The 19,473-nt window shown below is 64.6% G+C and overlaps 2 protein-coding genes across 2 annotated transcripts; both read left to right on the forward strand.

Moving 5' to 3' along the window:
- Positions 1-38: 38 nt before the first annotated feature.
- CHLRE_04g216700v5 (uncharacterized protein) lies at positions 39-12,200 on the forward strand. The gene is made up of 29 exons (XM_043061706.1): positions 39-399; positions 689-825; positions 1,030-1,176; positions 1,409-1,472; positions 1,629-1,818; positions 2,057-2,177; positions 2,323-2,383; positions 2,586-2,692; positions 2,933-3,108; positions 3,273-3,378; positions 3,608-3,787; positions 4,034-4,153; positions 4,471-4,627; positions 4,846-5,000; positions 5,244-5,381; positions 5,612-5,696; positions 5,955-6,092; positions 6,222-6,342; positions 6,557-6,773; positions 7,105-7,199; positions 7,436-7,508; positions 7,719-7,918; positions 8,125-8,491; positions 8,756-8,936; positions 9,251-9,495; positions 9,684-9,795; positions 10,022-10,443; positions 10,668-10,775; positions 10,997-12,200. Exons 1-29 carry the CDS (start codon positions 222-224, stop codon positions 11,069-11,071), a joined length of 4,476 nt encoding a protein of 1,491 aa, XP_042924964.1. The 5' UTR covers positions 39-221; the 3' UTR covers positions 11,072-12,200.
- A 58-nt stretch (positions 12,201-12,258) lies between these two features.
- On the forward strand, positions 12,259-19,454 carry CHLRE_04g216737v5 (uncharacterized protein). Its single transcript, XM_043061707.1, has 10 exons — positions 12,259-12,424; positions 12,790-12,948; positions 13,182-13,246; positions 13,521-13,689; positions 14,824-15,103; positions 15,376-15,493; positions 16,006-16,465; positions 16,716-17,330; positions 17,514-18,026; positions 18,202-19,454. The coding sequence occupies exons 1-10, from the start codon at positions 12,314-12,316 to the stop codon at positions 18,973-18,975; spliced, it is 3,264 nt and encodes a 1,087-aa protein (XP_042924965.1). The 5' UTR covers positions 12,259-12,313; the 3' UTR covers positions 18,976-19,454.
- The last annotated feature ends 19 nt before the right edge of the window (positions 19,455-19,473 follow it).

The following is a 19,473-nucleotide window of genomic DNA, read 5'->3' on the forward strand; positions in this document are numbered from 1 at the left end:
TACTTCCGAAATTGTGTCCTCTTCCAGTGCGCGTGTTTATTCACTGCGCGGAGGTGCCCGATCACCACAGTTCGGCCCAGACAGCGCCATCGGCGCCTGCACGCGCAGCCCACACCTGAATTCCAGCCGCGTTTAGTGTGGCACAACCGGGTCTGCATAAATATACTCTCAACTGCTGCATTAACTTGCTCGTGGAGCTAGAAGCCCCGAGAATCGGCATCATGGCTCCTCGCCGCGTTGCATGCGCGGCCCTGGCCATTGTGGCGCTCGCGGGCGTCGCGCAGGCCGCAATCCACTTTCCCAACGTTCCGTTTCCGTTCTCTGACAAGGAGAAGCACAGCGTTCTGACCATCAAGCACGCCATCGTGGGCGAGGGCCACCTCCTGTCGACCAACGCGGGTGAGAGGAACATCTGTCGGCGCGCGAACCGGCGCGTGAACGGGGCCCGCTTCTTTGGGTGACGTGCTATATACAGCACTCTGAGCGAGAATTCGGTTCCGGGCTGCGTAGGTCGATTACCGTTCGTTGCTGTACCGGGCGCGTAACATGGACTTGCCCTCCGTCCCACACCTGCCCACCCGCCCCGCCACACCGAGCACCCACACCACTCTAACCCAAGCCACCCCATCCCTCCTGCCCCTCTGCTCCCCCCTGTTCCCCTGCCTCCCTCCCTCGCGCACCCAAACAGCCGGCCTGGAGAACAAGATGCAGGGCGGCTTCCAGCTGCTGTCCCGCACCGCCATGCCGGGAACCCCCGGCGACGTGTGCGACGTGAACGGCAAGCCCGTCATGAAGTTCGGCCCCAACAACACTCGCGGCAGCACGGTGAGTGTCATTTGAAAAATGCTGCAGTGGTGGCGCTTGAGACCAGTTGAGCCCAAAGGGCGTAGGACAAGTTATGCTAGGCGAGGGATTGGGCGCCACCGCCCGTCCAGTTCCTTTGCCTCTGCACCACCACACGCAGCCCAGCGCTCTGTCTTACCTCTCCTTCCCTCCCTTCCTCCCCGCCCCTCCTCCGCCCCCCAACAGCCCGACTCGTCCGTCAACCCGGACGCCCAGACGCTCATCCCGCGCAAGGGCGACCCCAACCGTGCCGACCTGTTCGTGCACTTTGAGAGCCCCAACCCCGCGGCCGTGTACCACCTGGAGCTGGCCATCGCGGGCGACGGATCGCTGGTGCGTTGGTGGCGGGCGGGAACAGGAATGTGTGTGTTTGTGTATGCACTACAAACACATACGCATGGAAGTGTCCTGCGTCTTGCCATCACCCGTGCTCTCTAACACACACGCGCGACCACACAACCACACAATCACCTGCACCCGACCCCCATTCACCTACTCCCTCGTGCCCCGCCCCCCCAACCCCGTCCACCCTATCCCCCACCCCCACCCCCACCCCCACCCCCAGAGCATCATCAAGTACGCCCCCGTGGACTTCTCGGCCTGGGGTGGCGTGTGGACCCCCTGCGCCGGTGAGGCCCCTCCCCTTCAAGCCCCTGTGCCCCTCCTGCTCTTTCTACCCCGGTCCCGCCCTCTCGGTCCTCCCCTCCCTTCTTGTCCCTCCTCACCGCCACCCTCGCTCACATGCCCCCCAACCGCATCCCCCCCCCACCGCCTCCCACGCACAGGCTCGCTGTCCCCCTGGGGCACCCACCTGGGCTCTGAGGAGTACGAGCCCGACGCACGTGCCTTCTTCGCCAGCAACTCGCCCGCCAGCCGTGTGCGCGAGTTCGCCCGCTACTGGGGCCTGTACCCGGGCGACTTCAACAGCAGTGCCGCCTACATGACCGCCCTGCGCCAGACCATGAACCCCTACATGTGAGTGAGAGAGGAGTTGTGAGAAGTAGTGTGTGTGTGGTGTGTGTGTGTGTGTGTGTGTGTGTGTAAGAGTAGTGTCAGGGAGAGCTGCAGCCGTGGCGGCCATGGCCGTGCGGCATGTGCGTTGTCCTTGGCATACTGCCCTTCCACACCCGTACGGTGTTGCTTGCACCCCACACCCACATTTAACCTACACCACCACCGCCTCCTCCCCCCTGCTCCTCCCCACACCCAACAGGTACGGCTTCGTGACTGAGGTGGGCTACGACACTGCCAAGAAGGCGCCGTTCGCCAAGAAGTGGTACACTCTGGGCCGTGTGGCGGTGGAGATGGCGCTGGTCATGCCCGACCAGAAGACCGTGAGTGTTTGTGGAGGAGCACGGAGAAGATGATTCTTTGATGATGCACCAAGGGGCGCCCTGCCAGTGCGTGTTTGGCCCTTGACTGTGCGGAAGCTGAGCTTTCTCACAACCGCAACTGCCTGACGCCATGCCCCATCCACAGGTCTACATCACCGATGACGGTGCCAACGTGGGCTTCTTCATGTTCAAGGCCGATACGGCCGGTGAGTGGTGAAAGACTGTGTGTGTGTGTGTGTGTGTGTGTGTGCGTGTGTGTGTGTGTTTCTAGGGGCCCACGGCATAGCTGCACCCACCTATTTTTGTCTCCCATACTCCACCTCCACTTCCTCTACTCCCACCCCTCTATCCACCTAACCCGCCTCCCTCTCCCTCTCCCACCTCCCCTCCGCCTCCCTCCCCCCCCAGCCGACCTGAGCAAGGGTAAGCTGTACGCCGCCAAGTTCAACCAGACCTCGGACAACAACGGCGGCGTCTTCGACCTCACCTGGGTGGACCTGGGCCACGTCGACCAGGTGTGCGTGTGTGCGTGTGTGTGTGTGTGTGTGTGTGTGTGTGTGTGTGTGTGTGTGTGTGTTCACAAAGGCGTGCGCAGTGCTTTGTGTGATTGCGGGTTTTAGTGTATGTCCGCAACACGGGCGGGGCTTGCATATTAGCACGCAATTCCAGCCCAACCCAAATGAACTCGACGCTCAACTCTCCTCCATCTCAAAATCCCACAATGCTGCCCCGCCCCAACACCACAACGCCCTCAGGACGCCATCGCCGCCGTGGTGCGTAACGTGACCTTCGCCGACATCTTCGACACCGCCGCGCCCGCCGCCGGCGCCTGCCCCGCCGGCTACCGCGCCGTGAAGCACTCGTACGGCGAGGAGTGCCTGGCGCTCAAGGCCGGCAAGGAGATGTGGGCCGCCGCCCTGGAGACCCGCCGGTGGGTGCTTGAGTGCCGCCCTAGCCTGCCGCCGCCTGCGCGCTCTGCTGTGGCCTGGTTCGGGTGTTGGGTCTTGGTTGTGGTTCCTGCTCTCCCCCACCCTCTAATGCCCCCGCCAACCCGCACACGCACGCCTCCACACACACACACACACACACACACAGCTACGCTGCCTACCTGGGCGCCACCACCGAGTGGACCAAGTGGGAGGGCATCACCTACGACACCAAGCGCCGGAAGCTGTACACCGCCATGACCGAGATGCTGCAGGTGGGCGGGTGGGAGCGGGAGGGGAGGGCGGGGACGGAGAGGGAGGGGAGGGCGGTGGCGCCTGGGGACGGGGTGGAAAGGGAAAGGATGAGGCAGGGGTCTATGGGAAGGAGCAAGGGGAACGGCTGCTGGTTGGTGGGGCCGACAGAACGCGGCAGGGAAGCGACATGTTTCAATTTGTCAAGCTGAAGTCCTCACACTGAAACTTTCTGCTCTTGTGGTGTTGCAGGGCACCCAGCCGGAGCCCACCCGCTTCGGTGGTCTGGACCACCTGCGCATCCCCTCCAACCCCTGCGGCTGCGTGTACACCCTGGATGTGGACGCCTCCTACACCGCCACCCACATGTACGCCCTCACCTGCGGCTCCGCCACCGAGGGCCTGGTGGCGGGCGTCCTCTACAACAACACCGTGAGTGTGCAGGGATGTGTGTGTGTGTGTGTGTGTGTGTGTGTGTGTGTGTCGTTGACGTGTATGTTTGTTGATGTGGTCATGCGCATCTGGAAAAAGGAAGTGCGCGGGGAGTGCGCTGTTGCCCGCAGGCAGGCAGGCAGGCGTGTGTCCAGGGCAGTGAAACGCGCGTCACCAACCGCGATTGCGCCCCTACCCAACCCCTTCACCCACACCCGCTCCGCCCGTACATGCACATGCGCGCAGTGCCACATTGACCGCATCTCCAACCCCGACAACGTAATGTACGTGGGCAGCGGCGTGGACGTGCTGTTCATTGCCGAGGACAGCAGCGGCCACGAGACCAACGTCATGTGGCAGTACGACGTGAGTGTGTGTGTGTATATGTGTATGTGCTGATGGTGTGCCTTTAAACTCGTTGAAAAACTGGGTAGCAGCGCAGTGTGAGGAGCTCGCGTGCATGCGGACTAGTGTGACTCGTAACGACGTCACACGGGCGTGTGACAGCACTGATATTGTCCATCAACTGTTTTAAAATTATCATTTTGGAATAAGTTTATTAAAAATTTTACGGGTTAATTTTGTGCGACGAATTAAAACATTCCCTGCCACCGTACATCACCTGCAACGAACTCACACACCACCGCCCCCACTGCCCTCCACCCGCCCTGCCCTGCCCGCAGCTGCGCTCCGGTGACATGCACCGCGTGCTGTCCGCCCCCGTGGGCGCCGAGGTGACCGGCACCGCCTGGTTCACCCTGCCCAACGGCGACTCCTACCTGTTCAGCAACATGCAGCACCCCTACGACGGCTTCCCGGCGGCTGTCATCAACGCGCCGGGTGCGTGTGGTGGGAGTTTGGTGGGAGTGAGTGTGGCCAGTCAAAAGGCCTCCTCCTGCGTGCACACGCCACCAGCCAACGAGCATGGCTTTGTGTGGGTTGTGTCTCGCGCCCTTGCCCCTCGCCACCTCTAACACCACCTCCACGCCGCCTCCCGCCCAACTACCCCCATGAATGTAACCCCCCAAACCACCCCCATCTCTACCGCACCCACACAGAGGCCACTGGTCTGGGCGGCTACATTGGCTACTTCGGCCCCTTCAAGCTGGGCCGCAGCGACGCCCTGGGCCTGCAGGCCATTCCCACCCCCTCCGACGCCGCCTCCAAGCACGCCGTGACCGCCTCCAAGCAGGCCGTGCAAGGCACCTGGGTGGTTAGTAGGGGGTTGGGAGGGGGTTGGGAGGGGTTGGGAGGGGTAAGGATGGAGTGACACGCGGCAGGTGCCACCCATTGCTGTGTACGGTAGTCGTTGTTTCCAGCCATTCAAGTGTTACAGTGCCTTGAGCTTCCTCGCCTGCGACACTCTCACCTGTTTTCCTCGTGTGACGTACATCGTTGGGCTCGGGCATAACGCCTATCTCCTCACCTCACCCCCACCTCCCCCCACCTCCTGCAGCCCTCCACCTACCACGTGGTCGGCCGCTCCGGTCAGGAGGCCCAGCCGGGTGTGGTGCTGGGCCGCAACCTGGACGCCTCCGGCCACCCCGTGGCCAGCTATGACTCCCAGCTGCGCGTCAACACCAGCAACGAGCAGGTGGGGGCGGGCGGGGGCAGGCTGGGGGCGGGCGGGTTAGCGCATGAGCGAGGGCGAAAGAGGAAGAGACAGCGAGGAGAGTTGCGGTGCCTTGCATTGTAATGCAGCCAATTGAAGCAGTGGAAGCGGCGCACGCGGACCGTTTCTCACACCGCTGAATCCCAGCCTGCCCCCAACAACCCGCCCCTCCTCCAATTAACCACGCACCACGTCGCCATGCACACACACAGATCTCCAACAACCCCGACTTCAGCTCCATCACCAGTGTGTGCGACAAGACCTTCTTCACCACCCAGTTCGAGTTCGACAACCCGGGTGAGTAGTGAGGCAAACGAACGCAGCACACACACACACACACACACACACACACACACACACACACACACACACACACACACACACACACACACACACACACACACACACATACACGCACACACACGTATCTGCCCGTCACCCATGGCATGGCATGGCATATCTGCGTTTCGTAGCACAAATTGGCGAGGCCCTCTTCCCTATATTTATACCTTGCCAATCTTTCTTACCACCCGTTCCTCCCCTGCTCCCCCGCAGCCTCCATGTACGTTCAGGAGGTGACCCAGGACGAGGACGGTGTGCTGGTGGCCGTGCAGCGCGAGGAGGAGGACGACGAGGCCGTGGCCGCCCCCGTGGACTGGTCCAGCTGGGGAGGCCTGCTCACCCCCTGCGCCGGTGCGTGCCGTACGTCGGGGGATATACCTTTTTAATAATGTGTGTGTGTGTGTGCGTCTGACCTGAACGTGCGGCCACCCCAATCTCCGCCCTTACCTCACCCGTAATCCCCCACCCCCTCTCACACAGGCTCGCTGTCCCCCTGGGCCACCCGCATGGGCTCTGAGGAGTACGAGCCCGACGCACGTGCCTTCGCCGAGGCCACCACTGTGGAGAACATCGGCGCCGGCGCCACCCCCGCCACCTTCACGTGAGTCAGTCAGTCTGTCAGTCAGTCATACGCGCGGCACAGCACAGCACAGCGTGCGTGACACTGCTCCCCTGCCTGGTATCGGCTGCGCTGTCTTCCACGCCGCACGTACGCATACGCACGTGACACTGACTTCTGCAATTCACACCTCCACAATTCCACAACACTTATCCACCTTTCTCCCGCACCCCGCCCCAACCTCCCACACACGTAGCTACGACGGCTCCAACGCGCTCAAGATGGGCCGCCTGTACGGCCTGTACTACGGCAACGGCACCGTGGCCCAGTTCAAGGAGCTGGTCAAGCCCTACCTGTACGGCTACGTGACCGAGACCAAGATCCAGTACGACACCAGCTCCGTGCCGCAGAAGCACTACCTGCTGGGCCGCGTGGCCATTGAGCTGGCGCTGGTCATGCCCGACAAGCGCACCGTGAGTGTGGGGCGGTGGTGGTGGTGATGGGAGTGGGGGAGGGAGAAGGGAGGGCGTCAGGGAGGAAGCCGCATCGGCCACACGCCATGACGGAGTGCAGCGTGGTGTCACAGCAGCGCTTTCCCTGGCATCCAATCCAACCCTGTCACGCACACGCACGCACGCACACACACACACACACACACACACACAGGTAACATCCGTAAACCGTCGCTTTGCTGCATCGCATGCACTGTCTTTGCGCAACGTTTTCCTTGTGCTCTTTAACACACACACACATCACACGCACATCACACACACTAACCGTGCCAAACCCGATGTCACCTCACAGGTCTACATCACCGATGACGGCGCCAACGTGGGCTTCTACAAGTTTGTTGCCGACGCCCCCGGCGACCTCAGCAGCGGCTCCCTGTACGCCCTCAAGTGAGTCCTGCATGCGTCCGAGTCCAGATCAGCAGCGTGTGTATCATCGGATCATGCCGTGTCATGTCGCAGCGTCACCAACTTAAATGCGATCCCTTCCCAGCAGCTTTTGTCACCCCTAGCCTACCGAGTCCTACTCTTGGCTCAAAAGTATACAGCAGCAGGCGGCAACAAGAAATAGCAGCTGACCATACACCTGACCGCCTGCACACTTGTGTGTGACCTTTCATCCACAGGGTGACCCAGGTGGACGCTGTCAACGGCGGTCAGTTCCGCGTTGACTGGATCTGGCTGGCCCACGGCAACCAGGTGCAGCAGGGGCGGGGCGGGGCGGGGCGGGGCGGGGCGGGGCGGGTCAGACGCCGCGTGCGGGGTGGGCTCCAGGTCACAGTTCCAGGTCGCCCACACGTGACGGCCAGCGCACGGTGCTTGTGAAGCCCTGGAAACGACACGAACCCTAAGACACGATACGCCTCGCGGTCAACACCACCAACCCCACACATCCCGCACACCCCACAGGACAAGCTCATGACGGCCGCCTCTGACCTGACCTTCTCCGACATCTTCGAGACCGCCGCGCCCCTGTCCCGCTCCGCCCCCGCCACCGCCGGCGCCTGCCCCGCCGGCTTCAAGGCCACCAACGGCGGCGGCCGCGGCTGCGAGTGCCTCAAGGTCAAGGCCGGCATGGAGATGTACGCCGCGTTCTTCGAGACCCGCCGGTGAGCGCGTCGTTACCGAGCACGTTCAAAAAGGAGGTGCAGAAAGCAGACGTCTTTTGCATGCGTGTGTGGACATGAGTGATTCCTGTGGTGTGGAGCAGCATAAAGTCGAGAGTGGGCAGTGGTGAATGTCGGGTCGGTTTGTGCCGCTGACGCGCCTGCCTCTGCGTCCCCCCTTCCCTACTCCGCCTCACCCCTCCAAACAGCTACGCGGGTATCCTGGGCGGCACCACCGAGTTCAGCAAGTGGGAGGGCATCACCTACGACCCCCACCGCAACAAGCTCTACACCTCCATCTCCGACGTGCGCGAGGGCATGGAGGACTTTGGCAACCGCGGCGCCAACAGCTCGGCCTGGGACGGCTGCACCACCAACGATGTGCGCCTGCCGTACAACCGCTGCGGCTGCGTGTACGCCCTGGACCTGGACGGCACCTTCAACGCCTACCACATGTCTGGTCTGGTCTGCGGCACCCCCACCTCGTCTGGTCTGGGCTTCGTCCCGGGCAACCGCTGCCACATGGACCGCATCGCCTCCCCCGACAACGTGGCGTACATGCCCGAGCACGACACCGTGAGTCAGCGTGTGTGTACGGCAAAGCGTGTGTGTACGGCAGTATGGCAGTGCGTGCACGATCAGCGCAAGGCCCCTGCCAGCCAACAGCCGGCTCCCCAGCTGGCCCCCTGTTTTGGTTGGGTAATGTTGGTGATGCGAAGCCCTGCCAGCTGATGTATAAATGCGACTTGGTGACATGCAAAGCAACGAAACATCGGTCTATTACGTCCTTTTGCTCCTCCTTCCTCCCACACCCCACCCCACCCTCACCACGCCATGCAGCTGATCATCGGTGAGGACACCTCCGAGCACCAGAACGACGTGATCTGGAGCTACGACCTGAACACCAAGGCCCTCACCCGCATCTTCACCACCCCCTACGGCTCCGAGACCACCTCCCCCTACTGGTACGGCGACGTGAACGGCCACGCCTACCTCACCGCTACCGTGCAGCACCCCTACGGTGAGTGGTAGCAGGAGGAGGGGAGAGGAGAGGAGGAACGGATGGATGGCAGGCGTGCACAGTCCAGGGTGTGTCTGTGCCCCCTTGACATGGGGTGCATCACCGTGCATGTGCTGTGTGCGTGTGTGCATGCTGTATGTCTGTATGTATGCCATGTGGGTTTGGGGTGTGCCACTACATGTGTGCCCACGGCATTCCCACTAGGTCCGTGGTCCTCCCTTACCCTCCTCTTCCCACCACCAAACATACACCCACCGCGACACACACGCACACCACCACCCACACACACACACACCACCACCACACACACACAGGCGAGTCGGACTCCAACAAGGCCAACGAGACCGACAGCTTCGGCCTGCAGGGCACCTGGGGTGTGATGGGCCCCTTCCCCGTGTTCGGCACCGGCGCCACCAACGGCGGCGCCACCACCTCGGTCGCCTCCGTGCAGTACCTGGGCCGCCGCGGCCTGGGCGCCGCCGCCGCCTCCGCTGACTACGACGACATGACCCCGGCTGAGGCGTGCGCGTCCGAGGACTCGTACGTGGTGCAGCTGCAGGTGGGCGTGCGTGCGCGTGTGTGTCATGTGTGGCGGGGAGGGATAACGTGGCTGACGAGTGCGAGGTACCGTATGCTTGCGTGCCGCCATCCCACACCTACCCCAAGCACCTCGAATCGAAACGTGTTTTCCGCCCCCAACCGCCCTCCCTAACCCCCCCCCACCACCACCATCACCATCACACACAGCTCTCCTACGAGCGCTCGCCTGTGGGCCGCGCTGTGGATGTGGAGCGCCTGGACGCCTACGTGTGCGCGCGTGTGGACAACGTGCTGGCGCAGCTCAGCGGCGGCATCGCGGGTGAGAGCAGGAGGCACTGGGGGGAGGGCAGGCCTGGGGGGAGGCAGTGGGGGCAGCAATCGTGGTGCTGGGGGGCAGTGGGGTGTGTGCACTGGGCAGCACGCACTTCACCCGGTCCTGTCCGGTCCTGTCCTGTCCAGGCCTAGTCGTTTACTGCGTTTACTGCGTTACCTACTGCTCGCTCACGTCCCGTGCATTCTCTTCTGCCCGCCTCCCTCGCCCACAGCCTCGGACGCCACTCGTGTCTCCACCACCTGCGTCTACCCCCGCGCCGGCCTGCCCACCCTCGAGTCCCCCACCCCCGCCCCCACCCCGGCCCCTACCCCCGCTCCCACCCCGGCTCCTACCCCCACCCCCGCCCCCACCCCGGCTCCTACCCCCGCCCCCGCCTACGGCCCCGCCCCCGCCGCCACCCCCGCCGCCACCCCCGCCGCCACCCCCGCCGCCACCCCCGCCGCCACCCCCGCCGCCACCCCCGCCGCCACCCCCGCCGCCACCCCCGCCCGCCGCCGCGCCCGCCACCTGCTGGCCGCCGCCAGCTGGGCTGTGCCCGAGGGCAACGAGCTGGGCTCCATGGAGATGCCGGCCGTGGTCGCGCACGTGCAGTTCGCCGACCGCGCCGCCGCCAAGGCCTTCTACACCGCCGTGGTGAGTGGGCTGGCTGGCGACTGGGGAACTCACATGTCGGGTGAAAGGCGCTAAGCCGCGCCGATGTGTACACGGCGCGTGCCAGTGCCCCAGAGAGGCCGCAACTGTCTCCCATCGAGCTAAGTCGTTGGCCCGAACGACGAGAGCCGGTGTCTACATGCCCGCTCCGCTCACCCCTCCCCCTGTGTCCCCCTGCCCCTGCCCCCCCTCTCCCCCCTAAACAGATGGACGCCCAGGGCGCCTTCCAGACCACCATCACCCAGCTTATGAACGCCCTGTCCGAGCCCCACGCCAACAACCGCCCCGCCGCCGCCGCCTTCACCAGCTTCCTGGTGCGTGCGTGCTTGACCGTGGCGTGTCGAATATGGGGTGCCCGTGCCCGTACGCGTTTGTGTTGTGGGGGCCAATGGCTGGGAGGCTGGGGTACACTGCTGCAGGGGTCGAGGGGGGCTGCCCCCCTGCAGATGTCGCCTGCAAACGCTACCTGCCGACACCACCGCATGCGCCTCAACTCCTCCTTCCCGCCCTGCCCCTTCCCGCCTCGTGAACACAGGTCGAGGCCAACACGCCCATGCACATGGCGCGCACCGACGCCTACGTGCCCCCGGCCGGCAAGATCTTCCACTAAACTACACCTCCGATTTGGCTTCTTTGCCAGTCGTGAGCAGTGGTGATCGTTTGTGATCAAACACGATGTGACTGGAGGTGACAATAGCAATGAACGTGTGCACTCTAGGGGTTGGACGCCGTGGCAGCCCTCAACTGCGTCGAGTCCATCCTCTGGGCCACTCGTAACGAATTCCTTTCTCATCGAAACTTCTTTCAGACAATGTCATCCGTGCATAGACCGCAAGTGCCGTGGAAGGCAGGATATGGATTTGTGCAAATGCGTGTGTCCATTCGGGCAGTGCTATGTGCGTGTTGCATGTTGGTAAGCGTGTTCTAGTCTCGGGTCTTCATAAGCCGGACCGTGGTGTCCCGCGGTTTGGTACATTTGTTTTCGGGTGGGCTATCTCTGCGCAAGTCGCCTTTTCGGACGGTGTAGGAGTGCACGCACACACACACGCACACAGCACACAGGTACGCGTGTGCCTGTGTGAGCACACATGAACCGTACATACAAGTGACAGGTGCACGAATAGCTCTTGCCGCGGATGGATTGCGGCTCGTGTGTTTTGCCTTCCTAGATCGGGTGAGTGCGTGGGTAGATAGACAGGGGCGTGACTTGGATTGGCCGTGATCACCTGGGGGAATGCCAGCACGCATGCCTTCCATTGGCACGCAGGCACCCCGCGCGGGCCTTGCCATCCACGCACACGTGGCAGCAGGGTGCAATGTAAGGACCGCCCATGTATGCACGCGCGGCAATCACCAGCGCAATTCACAGCGCTCCTATCCTATTTTCCAGCAGGGCCAGGCCCTGCCAGGCTGCGGCCGGGGCGGGACGGGCCTGAATCGTCCACCCTCTCAAATAGCGCCACAAGGGTGGTGCCGTACTGGTGGTAGTGCTGGTCCTTTGCTGGGCGAAGGGCATCGCGGGCATGGGCGGAGGGCGCGCGGGGGAGACTGCGGAGGGAAGTGGGTTATTGCCAAGCGTCCGTATCGTCCGCCTGACTGCGGCCAATCTCGGACACAAGCAGGTGCCGAGATGACTGGTCGCTGGAAAGTACATGGTGCATCACGGCGGCTTTGGTGTCTGCTTGCCGGCAGCAAGCACGTGTGACCTGCAAGGTACAACGCGGGTCACGATCGTTGCTTGGATCCTGGTTGCCAGGAAAACTGGACAGCCGCACATGGTCACATTGCCGACCATTTCATTATACATAGAATCTGGCCCTCGTTTAAGTTTTAGGTCTGTCTCGCGCTTAGAATGTGGGGAAGCAGAATTGACCCAACCAAGCGGCACATGCGCCGCCTGGGGATCTGGGCGCCTGTATTTATGCTCTCCATATATGCATGGAGCATATATAGCCGGCCGTTGGTGAGTTCGGCAAAAGAGTTTGGGTGGCGAATTTGATGCTAGCACCAAGCCGGCCCTGTTTCCCCAGCCGGGCCACAATCCGTAAAGGAGCGCTAGTATCTTACAACATGAATTTATCATCGCGTAGTGCGCGCGCGCCTAAGGGGTTGTTTATGGGGAGAGCCATGTCCATCCTGACAAAAGCGCGCGCCGGCGAATTGTTGCCGGAATACCGTGCGCCAACATACACATGGGCCAGAATCACATGGCACGGGCAGGGGTTAAGCTACCCCCCACGCGCGCCGTTCGACTTGCAGTTGTGCTGGCGAGTTTCGGTTGAATCCCGGCCCCCCACTGTTTTCACGTCCCTCGCTTGCTGCGCACAGGCAACCAATGCAGACAGTGCTATTAGCGCAAGCCATCAAGATCCCTACCCGCAACGCGCGCGGAGGGCCCAGCTTTCGGAACCTAATGCGGAGAATTCGTGTAGCATCTCCCTCGCCTCCCGCGCGCCGATAGCGAACAGCCGGCCGGCATTCTTTCAGGTGCGTCACTTGTCGACAAGTAAACAACTATCCATTCACGTCATGGTGCGTTGGTGACTGTCACGAGATGGGGGCGCGGGCAGGTATGGTCTGCCCCAGGTCAGGTCAGGCGGCAAATGTTTTCCGGCGGGCGGGAGAGCGGGCACGCGCGCAATAACACCACCACGCCCTCCTTCTTCCGCTTTCTCCTCACACACTCACACTCACACTCACGTGTGTCTGGCTGTCTACAGGTGGTGGTCAAGATGTCGGACCCGCAGCCGCCGCTCAGCGCCTCACTCAGCTACGGAGACGGATTGTGAGTTGGGCAGATGCTAGCTGGAGGCCGCCGCTAGACGGCTGGGCAGAGGCACACGCCGCGAAGTGCTGTAAACTACTGTGCGCGATGTGGTGTTTCTCCTCCACCACACGCAAATTTGCACCAATCCCGTTTGTCCCCCGCTCACCGCATCCCTTCCCCCTGTCTTGGCAAGCATCTTCGTGTCTGGGGTTTCTCAATGCTTGGGAATGGTGGAAACACCCCCACTCCACACGCCCACTCCCCCCGCACACACACGCCCCCCCCCCCACAGCGAGCGCAAGTACTGGGCGGCACCCGCGGGCGGCCCGGACTCCGGCGGGCTGCGCTGGTTCGCGCTGGGTCGGGCCATGGGCGTGCGGCTGGCCGACGGCTCGCCCGAGGCCTCCACCGGCCGGCTGTACGTCGCGGCGGGGTGGTACGACCTGGACTGCCTGGTGCTGGTGCGTGACTGCGTGGGCGTGGGTGTGTGTGTGTGTGGGCGTGTGTGTGTGCGTGTGTGTGCGTGTGTGTGTGTGTGTGTGTGTGTGTGTGTGTGCATGTGTGTGTGCGTGTGTGTGCATGTGTGTGTGCACCGCGTACACAGCACGTGCGGGCCGCAGCCAAATGCCACACAGCCCCAGGCCCACTGCGTGCATGTGTGTGTGTGTGTGTGTGTGTGTGTGTGTGTGTGTGTGTGTGTGTGTGTGTGTGTGTGTGTGTGTGTGTGTGTGTGTGTGTGTGTGTGTGTGTGTGTGTGTGTGTGTGTGTGTGTGTGTGTTTTAAACACAAAAACAAACGGAACAAAGCCGCTGAACACGCGTGCGCAGTTACGGACCAATACCTACGCCGGTTACCGAGCTCCGCGTCGGGCGATGTTGCCCCAGTTGTCACCTTGAGTATACTTACCCGCATACGTTGCCTGGAACCCCCTACCCGGGCGTTTGGCATTCAGCCTCGTCTCCGAGGTGCACCCGCATGCGCTGCCATGCTCCGCGTCGGCGACGCGCTAACAACGTTTACCGGGCACAACTCCCCCTAAGTCTCGACGACTCCACATGCAGTCTCACCTATAAGCGTGGGGATGGAAAGGCATTGGGCGGCAGCACAGAAGTGTCACGGACATGTGAAATGGCAGCGGTGGAATAGGGCGGCGTGCAGCAAGCAAGCTATCTAATGTCCTAACACGCATCCCAAAGCCCGCCCACTAACGATGCCCGTGAAAGGGAACGAGTCTGGGGCCGCGCGGCTGCAAATAGCGCCCGACTGCATGGGGCGGATGGCGGGCGGCGGTTGCAGAGACACTGGACCGGGCTGACGCGGCTGGCAGAGAAGGGCGTGTGCCCGTCACCCTTGAACCCGTGCATAACCCGTATCCCGCATGTGTGCGCATGGGTGTGGGGCGCCGTGTGTGTGTGTGTGTGTGTGTGTGTGTGTGTGTGTGTGTGTGTGTGTGTGTGTGTGTGTGTGTGTGTGTGTGCGTGTGTTAATAAAACCCCAAGCCCTGTGTACGCGTGTGTGTCATAACGAGCACAAGGAAAACAAAGACAGTGTATGCGATGCAGCAAGTATGCGTGTGTGTTTGGTGCGCCCCGCAGGACTCGGCCGGCAATAGCGCTGCCGGCACCCGCCGCGTGTATGTGTACGAGTCGGAGCCGCGGCAGGCGGCGGGCGGGCGGCTGGACCTGTTGGCGCCGCCGGCAGTGCCGCCGCCTGCAGCAGGCGCAGCTGGCGGCGGGGGTGGAGGAGGTGGTGGCGGCGGGGGTGGAGGAGGTGGTGGCGGCGGGGGTGGAGGAGGTGGTGCTGTGGGAGTGGAGGTGGAGGTGGAGGTGGACCCGGGGGCGCCGGCGCTGAGGTTCCAAGTGACTGACCTCACTGGTGGGTGCGCGAGCGGCTGGGTGGGTCGGAGCGCTCGCTGCCAGAGGTGCAGCAGCCCACGGTGAGCTCTCCATGACCAGCATACTCGTGCTCCCCCCAGCCGGACATCAGCAGCAGCCACATGCACCAGCCCCTCACTGCCCCTCACTGCCCCTCACTGCCCCTCACTGCTCCTCACTGCCCCTCACTGCCCCGCGCCCTCCACTGCCCCGCTGTGCCCCCTGCACCCACACCCCACTCCCTCCTCCGTGTGTCCACACACACTATCACAGTGTCCGACAGCGCCCCCCACCAGCTGCCGCACACCACCGCCCTGCCCGCCGCACTGCACGCCTGGCGCCTGGAGGCGGACGGCGTTGAGGGCGACCCGGGCAGCTGGAGGCTGATGGAGTGGGTGGGGCGTGGGGCGGGAGGCGGGAGGCGTGGGGCGTGGGACGTGGGGCGCGGGGCGCGGGGCGTGCGGCGTGGGGCGAGGGGCGTGGGGCGTGCGGCGTGGGGCGAGGGGCGTGGGGCGTGGGGCGTGGGGCGTGGGGCGTGGGGCGTGGGGCGTGGGGCGTGGGGCGTGGGGCGTGGGGCGTGGGGCGTGGGGCGTGGGGCGTGGGGCGTGGGGCGTGGGGCGTGGGGCATGGGGCGTGGGGCGTGGGGCGTGGGGCGTGGGGCGTGGGGCGTGGGGCGTGGGGCGTGGGGCGTGGGGCGTGGGGCGTGGGGCGTGGGGCGTGGGGCGTGGGGCGTGGGGCGTGGGGCGTGGGGCGTGGGGCGTGGGGCGTGGGGCGTGGGGCGTGGGGCGTGGGGCGTGGGGCGGGAGGCGGGGTTGGGCTTGGGGCTGGCCGGCTGGTGCATCCGGGCTATCTTTAACTCATTGGCCCGCCGAGACCTCCGGCCTCTCGCCCGCCCGTCCACAGCACGCGGCGTGTGGACTTCGTGCGGCGCCAGGGCGGCGACGGCACCACCTGGGCACTGGCGCCCCCTGACGCCGGCGGCGGCGGCGGCGGCGGGGACCCGGGCTTCACAACCGACGCCGCCGCCGCCACCTCCACCTTCACACTCAAGCTGCGCGCCCCCGGCCGCTACCGCCTTACCTGGCTGGTACCAGACGTGGAACACCCGGACAGCGACATGCCGTACGCGGCGGATCCAGCCATACCCGCCGGGTCTGGTCCGGATTTCGGATCCGGGTCCGGCGTGGCGGCGCTGGGCGGTGTGGAGGTGGTGGCTGTCAGCACGACCCCTGGGTACGTGGTGCCCGCTGCCCCGCCGCCCCCCGGCCTGCCACCCCCCTTCCCCCGGGTGCGCTCCCCCGGGGATTACTGGCTGGCGCCGCCTCAACAAGGAGACGGCTGGACTGACACGGAGCCGCAGCAGGTAGGCAAGTGGGGTGCGAGGGCTAGGCGGTGGGGCGAGAGGGCTAGGCGGGGCGAGGGAGAGGGAGAAGGAGAGGCCAGCGCGGTCCGCCAAGCAGCAGCTCCAGCAGACACAGCAGCAGCAGCAGCGCCGGTGGAGTGTCTGTGCGCGTGTCGCCGCTGTGCCAAGTAGTGTCATCGACCCGCTGTGCTCACCAACGGCCGGCGACATCTCTGCCTGCGGCCTGGTCCCTTCCTGACAACGCCTACAGGCGAAGCCCGAGTACAACCCTCCACCGCCGCCGCCTCCACCGCCTCCACCCCAATTGCCCTCGCTCTCGCCCCCCACCCCACCGCCCGCGCCGCCACCTCCCGCGCCCCCACCACCCTCGCCCCCACCTCCGCCTCCGCCTTCACCACCCTCCCCCTCGCCACCTCGGCCATCTCCCCCGCGGCCTCCCTCACCCGCGCCCGCGCCCAGCGCCCAGGCCGCCCAGAAGGCTCCGCCGCTGAACCCACTGCCGCCCTCCGCACCCGAGCCCCTGGCGCCATCAAAATTCCGGCCGTGGGGCAGTCGCCTCAGTCTCCCATCGCCGCCGCCGCCCCCACCGCCGCCTCCACCCCCTCCACCCCCTCCGCTTTCTGGGAACAGCGGCGGCGATGATGGTGGCGGCGGCATTGATGGGGAGTGCGAGTCGCTTCTAATTGCAGCCTATGAGCTTCTCGCTATTGCCACGGCAACTGCTGCCAGCACCCCAGAACTGCAATCCAGCACAGTTGGCGCCCGCAGGAGAGCGGCGGCTACTGCAGGCGCTGCTGCTACTGCCGACGTCATCTCCGCTGCTACTGCCGTGCCCTCTCAGCCGTTCTGGGACATGCGCGCCCACGTGAGTTTGCCGCTGCGCCGTGCCGCCGCACCCCGTGGCCTTCTCTGCATGTGGCCGCACGCACACCACGCGCCCTGCAACCCATTCCTTGGCAACCCCTTGTCATTCCTCCTTCACAGCTCGCTGACTGCCTGACGTACCCTGCGTGCCCGCACCTGCTGTGACGTGACTGCCTCACCACAGGGTGTGGCCTGGACGTGGGGCGCACACGCGCAGGACTGGGCGCTCATCACGCAGCAGCCCCAGCTGCAGCAGCCCGGGCCGGCGCCCCGGGCGGTGGTGTGGGTGAGCGACCCAGACTATCCTGCCCTGCGCGCTTCCCGCACACCCGGATACGGACCCCTAGCACTTCTGGGCAGCAGCAGCAGCGGCAGCAGCAGCGGCAGCAGCAGCAGCAGCAGCAGCAGCAGCAGCAGCAGCAGTGTAGGCGGTACAGGCAGCAGCGAAGGCGGCGGCTCGCAGCAGCTCGAGAGGGACGTGTGGCGGCCAGCGCGCTACTCGGCCTCAGAGCTGCAGCCGCGGGTGTCTGCCCCACCGCTCAAGCAGCCGCCGCCGCCGCCGCCGCTGCCACTGCTTGTGTTGTATTTCTACGAGCCGGTGCAGCTGTCGGCGGTGCGGCTGCAGCTGCTTCTGGGAGGAGCCGGAGGAGGTGGAGGAGGAGGACGTGGGGGTGCAGCGGGTGCTGTGTCCGTCAAGGTGCGTATGTGTCATCGCGCTAGGTGCGGCCATTGCACATACCGCTGTCGCTGTCACGTGAACACTGGCCCAACGGGCACCAAGCTCCCATCCGGCCGCACGTCCAGCAAGTAAGCACGGTGCCGACCTCTTACCCTTGTACTTACACACGCAACCACAACCGCCTCACACACAGGCCTGGCTGCTGCCCTGGGCCGTGGCACAGCGCCGCACCCAGCAGCAGCAGGGGCAGCAGCAGGGGCAGCAGCAGGGGCAGCAGCAGGGGCAGCAGCAGGGGCAGCAGCAGGGGCAGGAGGCGGACCCCAGGGAGGGCGCCTGGCTGCTGTTGAGCGGCTCCCTCAACGCCTCCACCTCCACATCCACCGCAGGCAGCTCCTCCTCGCAAAACGGCGATGATGCGGGTTGCGGTGACGGTGGCAGTGGCGGCGGCGGCAGTGGCGGCGGCGGCAGCGGCAATGGCGGCGGTGGTGGTGGTGCGGGCTGCGGCGTGTGGCTGGAGCTGCGGGTGCCGCCAGCCGGCTCGCCGGGGGAGGAGCTGGCGGCGGCGGCGGCAGTGGCGGCGGCGGCCGCGACTGGCAGGGGTGACGACGGCAATGCGGTGGGTGGTGGCGGCGCCTGGGAGCAGCCGGCAGCGCCTGTGCCCTGGCTCCGTGCCGTGGGCGGCGTGGTGTTGCAGGTCGCCCAGCAGGGGCCGGGGCGGGAGGAGACGACAGCCGAGGGGCGGGAGAGGCGGGAGTCTGGGGTTCAGGGGAAGGAGGAGGAGGCGGTTGATGAGGCGTCTGTGGGGGGTGGGGGCCAGCAGGAGGGGTTGGGGCCGGGTGTGGCGGCGGTGCTGTTTGACGGGCGTGTGCTGCTGCCGCGCAACCCGGCGGTGTACGCATACTGGGCAAGCCCACGGCGGCCGGCGGCTGAGGGCGGCGGCAGCGGCGAGTCTGGTGACGGCCATTAGAGGAATGTTCCGGGCGGCCAGGGACTGCTGCAGTGGGCATGAAGGTTTCGGTGGAGGAGCGATACTCCCTCGCAGTTAACGCATTGATTGGAGGGAGAAGGTGCGTGCTATTTATGTGTGTTTACTTGACCAGTCCTGCAGTCCACGGTCAGATTGGGTCCCAGTCACAAGCAATGCAGTTCTGTTGCGGTTGCGGTGCCATTCATACCTCCCTTCATTGATATATATGCTTACTTAATGTTTGGTGACGGCAAGGCGTTACAATACTGGCTTGGAAGTGCGGAGGCAGCCGGGGACGGCAGCCATAGTCCATGAGTGTGCGGATAGGGTTGGCCAGGGTTGGCCGATCGGGCCGACTGCACGCGTGCAGTATGTTGACAGAGCCCTCTTGACATTATTTGCTTTAAACTGACGTTCAAAACTTGTGATTAAGCTATCTGGGAGCGCGCCACAGGGTAGGCGTGTAAGTCCGGGTGACCGGGTCACCTCACACGGGTA

Source organism: Chlamydomonas reinhardtii, chromosome 4 (assembly GCF_000002595.2).
Source record: "Chlamydomonas reinhardtii strain CC-503 cw92 mt+ chromosome 4, whole genome shotgun sequence".
NCBI lineage: Eukaryota > Viridiplantae > Chlorophyta > Chlorophyceae > Chlamydomonadales > Chlamydomonadaceae > Chlamydomonas > Chlamydomonas reinhardtii.

Excerpts from the sequence above, each read along its gene's own strand:
- CHLRE_04g216700v5 (XM_043061706.1), top strand. The coding sequence starts at position 222 with ATGGCTCCTCGCCGCGTTGCATGCGCGGCCCTGGCCATTGTGGCGCTC. Across the intron at positions 3,379-3,607 it reads CCATGACCGAGATGCTGCAG|GGCACCCAGCCGGAGCCCAC; the intron begins GTGGGCGGGTGG and ends GTGGTGTTGCAG. Across the intron at positions 10,444-10,667 it reads AGGCCTTCTACACCGCCGTG|ATGGACGCCCAGGGCGCCTT; the intron begins GTGAGTGGGCTG and ends CCCCCTAAACAG.
- CHLRE_04g216737v5 (XM_043061707.1), top strand. The coding sequence starts at position 12,314 with ATGTGGGGAAGCAGAATTGACCCAACCAAGCGGCACATGCGCCGCCTG. Across the intron at positions 16,466-16,715 it reads CTGACACGGAGCCGCAGCAG|GCGAAGCCCGAGTACAACCC; the intron begins GTAGGCAAGTGG and ends CAACGCCTACAG. Across the intron at positions 18,027-18,201 it reads CGGGTGCTGTGTCCGTCAAG|GCCTGGCTGCTGCCCTGGGC; the intron begins GTGCGTATGTGT and ends CCTCACACACAG.